General features: G+C 36.0%; 1 protein-coding gene across 1 annotated transcript; it reads left to right on the top strand.

Moving 5' to 3' along the window:
- Nucleotides 1-259: 259 nt before the first annotated feature.
- On the top strand, nt 260-8,592 carry LOC116164067. The gene is made up of 10 exons (XM_031478195.1): nt 260-1,750; nt 3,048-3,173; nt 3,222-3,349; nt 3,418-3,562; nt 3,794-3,928; nt 3,983-4,144; nt 4,191-4,340; nt 4,387-4,634; nt 8,048-8,248; nt 8,298-8,592. Exons 1-10 carry the CDS (start codon nt 260-262, stop codon nt 8,437-8,439), a joined length of 2,928 nt encoding a protein of 975 aa, XP_031334055.1. The 3' UTR covers nt 8,440-8,592.
- The last annotated feature ends 429 nt before the right edge of the window (nt 8,593-9,021 follow it).

Below are 9,021 nucleotides of genomic sequence, written 5' to 3'. Positions count from 1 at the left end.
TCTTATCGATGACGGCTCATCTCACTGTAGTACAATATCTGCCGCTTCACCGTCAAGCTTGAAAGGTGCAACTATTCTAATCACGGTGAATGGTTATAAAGCTGATGCTCTTGTTGACACTGGCAGTTCTGTCAGTTTTATAAACAGCAAGATCGCGCGCCTAATGAAATTACGTCAAAAACCATGTACACAGTCTGTCAACTTAGCCTCGCTGAATCAAGTATCGGTTGTCGAAGGTATTTGCTTTGCCAATATCACCATGAATAAACACAACTACAGGCAAATACCACTTCTTATCGTCGATAATCTCTGCGCGGACGTGATCGTTGGACACGACCTACTAAAAGAACATTCTAAAATTGAATTTGAATTGGGAGGTCCCCATGAACCATTACGCATCTGCAACGTAATGCAGTCCTCGGTGCCACCAGCATCTATTTTTACTAATTTGTCACCTAACATCAGACCTATCGCCGTAAGGAGTCGTCGATACAGTATACAAGACGAAGAATTTATCAAGCAAGAAATATCAAAATTACTGGAAGACGGTGTAATAGAACCAAGCATTTCTCCCTGGAGAGCACAAGTCCTAGTAGCGGGAGGTGGCGCTCATCGAAAACGTCTAGTAATAGACTACTCTATGACTATTAACAAGTTTACAGAATTGGATGCATTCCCATTACCAAACATGGAAACGGTCGTCTTAAAAGTATCGAAATACAAAATCTTCAGTCAGATCGACTTAAAAAGCGCATATCATCAAATGCCCATTTTAGATAAAGAGAAAGTCTACACTGCTTTTGAAGCCTGCGGACAACTTTACCAGTTTACAAGAATTCCATTCGGTGTTACCAATGGTGTAGCAGCGTTTCAAAGGACTCTAGACTTCATCATAACCAGAGAGAAACTAGAAGGTACAGTTGTATACTTAGATGACGTGACAGTATGTGGTAAAGATGAGTTAGAACATGAACGTAATCTAAAAAAGTTTATGGATGCGGCGAGAAAATATAACTTAACACTAAATGAAAGAAAATGTGTTTTTAAGAAAACAAAAATCGATCTACTTGGCTATACTGTCGAAAATAACACAATCAAACCAGACGCTGAGAGATTGAAACCCCTTTTAGAACTTCCAGCTCCCATTAAAAACTCAGAACTCAAACGCGCTTTGGGAATGTTCGCCCACTATGCAAAATGGGTTGAAAGATTTTCGGAGAAGATAAAACCTTTAACTTGTGTTTCAAGTTTTCCTTTAACACCTGATGCTCTAAAATGCTTCCAAGAGATTAAATCAGACATAAAGAAAGCAATAGATGATGATGAAACTTTCACTGTTGAAACTGACGCCTCGGATTTTGCTATAGCCGCTACGCTTACGCAAAAGGGTCGTCCAGTCGCTTTCTTCTCTCGAACGCTTTCCAATCCAGAATGTCGACATTCATCAATAGAGAAGGAAGCTTGTGCAATTGTTGAAAGTCTTAAGAAATGGAGACATTTTCTGATTGGGAAACACTTTCTTTTAATTACGGATCAAAAATCAGTAACGTACATGTTGAATCAAAATCACAATAGCAAGATTAAAAATGAGAAGATAATGCGCTGGAGATTAGAGCTATCCTGCTACAAATATGACATTATATATAGACCAGGTTCGGAAAACACAACAGCAGATGCTCTGTCACGAGTTTGTGCGTACATGAACACCGACAAATTAAAACAGCTTCATAATGCGCTTTGCCATCCTGGAGTAAGTAGAATGTTCCATTGGATACGCTCTAAAAACCTACCGTATACAGCAAATGATGTAAAAGAGATGATTGCATTGTGTCCAACGTGCGCTGAAATTAAGCCAAGATTTTTGAAAGCAAAAGGTCAACTAATTAAGGCTACGTCTCCATTCGAACGCCTTAATATACACTTTACATACACAGCGACAGAGGAACCTCATTCATGTCTGAAGAATTTAAAAATTTCCTAAAAAACTCAAACATTGCATCCTCAAGAACGACCCCATACAATCCACAGGGTAATGGTCAAGTGGAACGTTTGAACGGAACACTTTGGCGTACTATTCAGCTCAGTCTACGTTCCAAGAGTTTATCAATTGGAAACTGGGAGGAAGTACTTAAAGATGCCCTTCATTGTATCCGATCACTTCTTTGTACATCGATTAATGCTTCGCCACATGAAAAACTATTCACGTACCCTCGAAGATCACCAAACGGGGATTCGCTACCATCATGGCTTTCAACGCCTGGACCTGTTCTAGTAAAAAAAAATGTTCGTCACTCAAAGACCGATCCATTAGTAGAAGAAGCTGAACTTATCGAGAGTAATCCTTACTACTCTTTAATTAGAAGAGCCAATGGAGAAATGTCAACCGTAACAAATCGTCATTTAGCGCCTTTCCCAAACAACGTTGACGAGGGTGAAGATGACATTAGTCTTGAAACTTCAGAGACGGAGGCCTCACAAGAATTACAAACTTCTGATGGATCTTCGAACGGAACAAGAGCTTAGAAGGTCTACTCGAACTAGAAGGCCACCATCGCGTTTTCAAAACTTTGTTGTAGAAAGTGGAATTGAAAATTCTACAGGAGAAGAAAATTCTACAGGGGAAGAATGATATGATATTTTATCTAGTTATCATCTGATAGTCATTTGTCGTTATTGTCAAAGTTCATTGAATTGTCCAGTTGATTTCTTTAAGCTAATAAAAGCCATATTTCCAGTGGTTACAAATATTATATCAAACAGCGATATTTTTTTGAGGTTGATATTAACAAAATTTCACTTGGAAATGAAATAGAATTGCAGCATGTAAAGCGCCTCCGTCACTTCAAACATTTTCGGAAAGTTATTTCACTTTCGACTTTCATGAAATAACTTTCAGCATGTAGAACGGGCTTTATGCAACAAATGATTATAATTGTGTAAATTAAACATGTGTTCTTTAATTTTATTGTTATTATGTAAAACATTAAGCAGTAAAAATTTTATAAAACCGTGTTTTATGGAAAATAAACATTTGTATTTTGTTTTAGAAAAGAAGCCATCGTGCGGACGAATATATATGTTTGGTAAAGAACGCATTAACTAAAGCTGTAGCACAGTGCATCGAAGCGGCCGGTTACGAATTCGATACTGACGTTCAAAAAATGCTCATACGGGTAAGTTATACATTACAACACAAATCTATTTAACACTATTCTCTTTAGGCAGCACAATTTGGGAAATGTTTTGTCGAAAGCATCGATTCTGAGGATTATGTTAGAATGTGTAGACTATTGAGAGTTTTAAATTCTGTTCGAGATAGGAGGATTGGTATTCCGATCACGTTTACAGAGTATCCTTTGAAAACGAATCGTAAAAAGTAATACCTACTTATATTTTCTTAATTAATAATCAATAAAGATTGTTTTATTCTGGTCATAAATTCTTATTAGACAGACTGGTTACACGTCGTCAATATTATCTAGCTATATGCATTGCTAAGTATTTAAAAATGCCGGACAAGGATGGTAGTAGTCGTATTTTGGTTCATTGGGCTAAGTATAAGGTACAGTAGTGAGATGTTCATTTAATTATATTTTTGAGTTCACAAAACTGTTTGTACTAGTAAAAATGTTATGCGGAACAGAGCATCTTTTTTTTTTAAATTGCATTTGGTACAATTTTCTTCACTTCGCTTTTTTAAACGTTTCAGTTCAATTCCTATTCGTTACAAATGCAAGAGTTTCCAAAATGTAAGCATGTCCATTTGTATTTTACTTTATTTCTTACTTTACAGGTCAGCCAACCACAACTAGATGAGGAATCTGTAGCACGAGAAATAGCAAATAAGTTTGGTTATGCAAGTGGTATATCGTACAGTGATATTGCGACTACGGCCGCCAATTGTGGTCGAAAACAGTTGGCAATTAAGGTAAGTGATGTACTGAGTTGACAGATTAATACTAATATAACATTGTGTGTTTAGTTATTAGATCATGAGTCGAAAGCAAGTGAGCAAGTGCAATTACTTCTGAAATTAGACGAAAATAAGCCAGCACTTCTTAAAGCTATCGAGAGTGGAGACACTGATTTAGTGTATATGGTGATTTTAAGACTTCGTGATAATATGCCATTGGCCGATTTTAAGGTGTGACGTGAAAATTGTCTCATTTTGTTGATTTTGTTGTTTTCAGATGACAATTCGAAACTTTCCGGTTGCTTTATCTCTATACATCAAATATTGCCGCCAACATAATCCGCAAGCTTTAAATGAAATATTCATTCAAGAAGATGATTTTAATTCACAAGCGCAAGGTTTTATTTTGGAAAGCTTAGATGAAAAGGTAATTGCTTGTTGTTGTTGTGCGATCACTTTAATTACAATTTCAGAAAACTCACACTCAAGACGCTTCGCTCACATCAGCAGTTGAAGCTTACAAAAAAGCTAGAAATGACGTGAGCTTTTCCATATGCGAGGAAGCGCTTAGGTTGTTGAAATATCAAAGATCATTAAAAGATAAAATCAATGAGGATCTTGTTGGTAAATCTGTTCACGATACCTGTACAAGGCTCTTAGAATTAAAAGATATCAAGGAAGCAGAGAGAATGAGAAGCAACTTTAAAATACCAGATCGAAGGTAAATCAAATGTTTAGGGTTTTTTTATTTATTTATTTATGTATTTATTATCCCTCTCTTGGTCTGGGCCCTCAACAGGCTTGCACCCAATTACAGAGTGACCCGCATAATGTTTTTTAGAGGTGCCTCTGCAGAAGGTCTTAAGTTGTTCTATACTACTCCGGTATTTACGTTAGGAATTAGGAAAACTGCAGGAAAACCTAATTCGGAATAGCGGGCAGAATGCTTGAAACTAGTCTAAAGTAATTCCCATCTCTGCCACAGATGAAAAATTCACTTCAACCCAGGTTCGAACACCCGACCTCCGGATTTATATTCCAACACTCTCCACTGAACCATAACGCCGGTTCGATTTGGGTTTGGTGTGAAGCAAGAATGGTACTCATGAAATATTAATTGGCTTAGAGGACGTTTGCTTCATCCAACAGAAACAATGGTAGAAAGGTTGACTGAAATCTATGATACCTTTAGATTTGGTCTTGGATTTGGTTGAATAATCCAAAAAAATATTTTAGGTTTTGAAATAGACTCTAGACTTACTTTTTTTTAGTAATATTTTTTTCCAATCCTTTTGACAAATCAGGAAGTTAGAATGTGTCTGCAACTCGTTTTTGTCTTCATGCTGAAACCGATTAAGTAAAAAAACCACAGTGTTCTGAATGGTCTGTCTCATTGCTGAGACCTCAAACCCTGAAATGAATGCTTAGTGAGAACTGAAAAGCAGCAATTCAAAATCAATTGAGGTTTTATTTTACGTAGTCACTGTTTTTGTCAATACATTATAGGATCCTCTGATGACCGCCGTGCGTATAGTCGCGTCTCGAATTTCTATAGTGCATCCATTTCCACAAAATCTTTTCTCATCCTAAATCAGTTCTTCACTAGAACCAATTTATTTATATCTGGAGATATATGGGAGCCAACACCACGGACCTCGAGGCCCAATCCACCTGTCTTCAAAAATGTTTGTCAAAGACATATATATAGGAATTATGGGTAGAGTGAGCTGGTGCTCCGTCAAGTTGAAACCAATAGTTTTCCCCAGGTAATGTCTTCAAGAACGGTACAATTAAATCTCTTATAATTCTTAAAAATAAGTTCATAACGGTCACAATTTTGAAAAAACCAAAATAATACTGAACTCATAACAGATAGGTATAGGGAATATAATAATAATTGAACCATGTACAATTTTTTCAACATTTGAAAATGCAAAATAATAAAGTATGTTCATTTGGAAAAATCAGCTTTTTAAGGTTTGAAGTTATTAAAATTGACCATTAGTTTTAAAACAACCTGTAGAGAGGCTATCAAAATTTAAATCATTCGCATGTAGCATCACATCAGTATTGTTGATTTGGTAGACTTTTTTAAATTCTAGGTTATAGGTACAGGGCTGAAACGTCAAAAATCTTGAAAACTGTCTCTTCTATTATATATATAAAAATGAATCGCCGAAATTTATGTACGCGCATACGCGTCAGAACGACTGCACCAAATTAAATAATTCTTTTTTTGTTGTGTTTCTCATTATCAGGACAAGATTTCTATAATTCTATAATTTCGTCATTTAAATCGCAATATAACTAATAGATGGCGTCAATCGTTTACCGTTTACAACCGTATGATGCTGTTTTAAAGAAAACCAAACAATTTCGATTACGTCCGAAGATATGACAGAAAACCCGAAAAAACGGTTTTTTGATTTTTTTACAATAACTTTTATAGCAATAAACACAGAAAAAAATCCTTCCTTGGATACAAGTCTCGACACCATAATGAACCAAATAGCGAAAAAAGTAGAATAATAGCTCTTAAGATAAAGAACTAGTAGCGTCTCAACGAACGAGCGGACACGGACGGACAAAGTGGCCACAATAGCGCATTTTTTTTCTTTTTGTGGAAATGCGCTAAAAATTGTTAGATAGGTATATGGTTGCACGATTAAGATGTTGTGCCCGGGTGCACCATCCTGTTGAAACCAACAATTTCCAACTGTTGTTTTTATTTGTGTGAACGTAGGTACATACATCGTTGCATTCGTAATAAAAAGTGCGTGTGTATTTTTTTGGCGGGCCATAAAAAAAATAAAGTTTGTGATGATTTATCCGAAACAAAACGTTGTATTAAAAATGTCTCAATGGTGTAGGGACAATGAGATAGTATTTTTTGGGAACAAGAAAACGGCAGTTATAGGTTTTATAATGTAAATCCAAGTGTCTGCTAATTATCGTCCAAAAAGTTGATGATATGATGTCTATACTCCAAACAATTCCTTCTGGTCAAATTCTGTTATATTCAAATTCGCCTCATTTTGTGGATTGTCGTCTAATCGTGTAGCGTATAGTGAGCCTTATGCAGAAAGTTGGGTTCAACGCCTCAACCTTGCGTCAGAGGTCGACCGATAAACGAGAAGGACGACCTGGTCGAGCAACCCGCCCAGTCGGCTCAAGCAAAATGTCTTTATCATTTCTCGGCCGACACGAGGTTAGATCCAACTTTTTAATATGAATATTTTTTGGAGGGTATGGTGGCCTCCCTAGACCCTCCATAGAAACGCTCCTGATTAAACGGATGTAAGCTGCGTTACAACTGCAGGGACTCGACTACGTTTACGAAGTCGCCGAGAACCGAGATACTTAAACATCTTGATGGATTTTAAGAAATGATGCATTTATTTGTCAGCATAAATTTGATTTATCAGTTAGTTCCTGCATAGATTGGTCAAGTTGCGCTCTTTATAGGTATTACTCACTCAACGACAAAAGTAAATGATTCATTCATATTAAATTACCTATCCTTTCTTTTGTATTACAAAAGCAGAAATGTGGTTCTGTTCTTCGTGGTGTTCTTTCGTCTGAGGTTTCGTGTGTTTTACTTTTCATTGACGAGGTTTATCGTTATAAGAAAATACCACAAGTGAGACGTCAAAATACCGGCGTATGCATATTGCAAGCCAAGTTCATAATCTTCGAAAGTGAAGAGAAAACTAAGAGGGCAAGCTGTCTCTTACAGTTTTGTCAAAAATTTGTCAACATTGCAGTGCTTTTGCAGTGCTTTGTGCACTTAAGGTTTCGACCGAGGTTTCGACTAGAATTGGCAGGATTATGTTGTGCAAACGGAAAGGTCAAATTACTGCAACTTACAACGCCACCAGAACCACTGAACCTGAACTTTCAGGGCAAAAACCCTCTATCGAAGCATTTCTTGCAAAATATTCAACATTACAACTGTGTATTCCATTCCAAATGACATTTGGTGCAAATATAATTCAGAAAAGCAAAAGGAGTTTTAATCCAAATTTTAAGGTATTAATTTCTTCTGTAACAAACATCATACACACAAGCCGGGTCGGGCAGTTAGTTATACATATTTATAATTTTTTGGTATAACTTGTGTAATTTGTATTTCAGATATTGGTGGCTAAGAATTAAGTGCCTCGCCGATGCACATGACTGGATAGAGTTAGAAAAGTTTTCAAAAAGTAAAAAATCACCTATTGGATATGCGCATTTTGTAGATGTGTGCTTGGAGAAGAATAACATTTCTGAGGCTGTTAAATATCTTCCCAGAGTTAGTGAAGATATTATTGTAAAATACTATGTAAAAGCAAAGTAAGTCGTTTAAAGTTGATTTATAAAATCTTCACGCAATTTATTGTAGTAAACTCGAAGAAGCTGCCCAAATAGCCTATGAACAAAGAGACATTCAAGGTTTATTGTATGTCCAAAGTAAATCTGCGGCTCAATCAAGTTTGTCAGAGAAAATTAATGCGCAAATTTCATTATTGGGTGCGCGAAAGTAAGCGTAGATGTTTTTTTAGTTGGCTAGGTATCTTCTGTGATGTAAAAATATGTGTTATAGTCAATTACTTTACTCATACATACAATATTTACTAAGCATATAATGTATAGGTACTAAGCATATAATGTATAGGTATATCTCATGTATACAAAATAACTTGAAAATGTAACCTTTTTTAAAACACCCTTTAATTATTGATAAACGTGAAAACATTGACTACAACATTTGAGTCACTAGTGTTCTCAAAAAAAAATATCAAAACGGTACTTGTTGGTTATATGGAGGATATACCCGTATGGCAAACAACGATAAATGTTGAAAGTGTTCGAAACACAAAAACTTTCTAATAGATTTGTTTTTAAAAATAAAGTTGTACTGGAAGTGGGAAACAGAAAAGCAAACGTCTCAAATAGGTAAGACTAAAGCTTGTAGTAAACCTCATCGAAAAGCGACAAGATTAAGAAAATCAAACAACTTTACTTTTGTAGTGGGTTTTCTATTCTATACGTTTTGAAGATTTTTTCTCGTTATTCAATTGCTTTTATATAGGGAATTTGCACATCCTAATAAGCTCCCCTCTTCA

The sequence above is a fragment of the Photinus pyralis genome, unplaced genomic scaffold, assembly GCF_008802855.1.
Source record: "Photinus pyralis isolate 1611_PpyrPB1 unplaced genomic scaffold, Ppyr1.3 Ppyr1.4_LG2, whole genome shotgun sequence".
NCBI classification, from domain to species: domain Eukaryota; kingdom Metazoa; phylum Arthropoda; class Insecta; order Coleoptera; family Lampyridae; genus Photinus; species Photinus pyralis.
This window is presented reverse-complemented; position numbering and strand designations above follow the sequence as displayed.

Bases quoted from the DNA above. Each gene is read 5' to 3' on its own strand.
- LOC116164067 (XM_031478195.1), top strand. From the start codon at position 260: ATGAATAAACACAACTACAGGCAAATACCACTTCTTATCGTCGATAAT. The intron at 4,145-4,190 runs GTGTGACGTGAA...TGTTGTTTTCAG, and splicing joins TGCCATTGGCCGATTTTAAG to ATGACAATTCGAAACTTTCC. The intron at 4,341-4,386 runs GTAATTGCTTGT...TTACAATTTCAG, and splicing joins TGGAAAGCTTAGATGAAAAG to AAAACTCACACTCAAGACGC.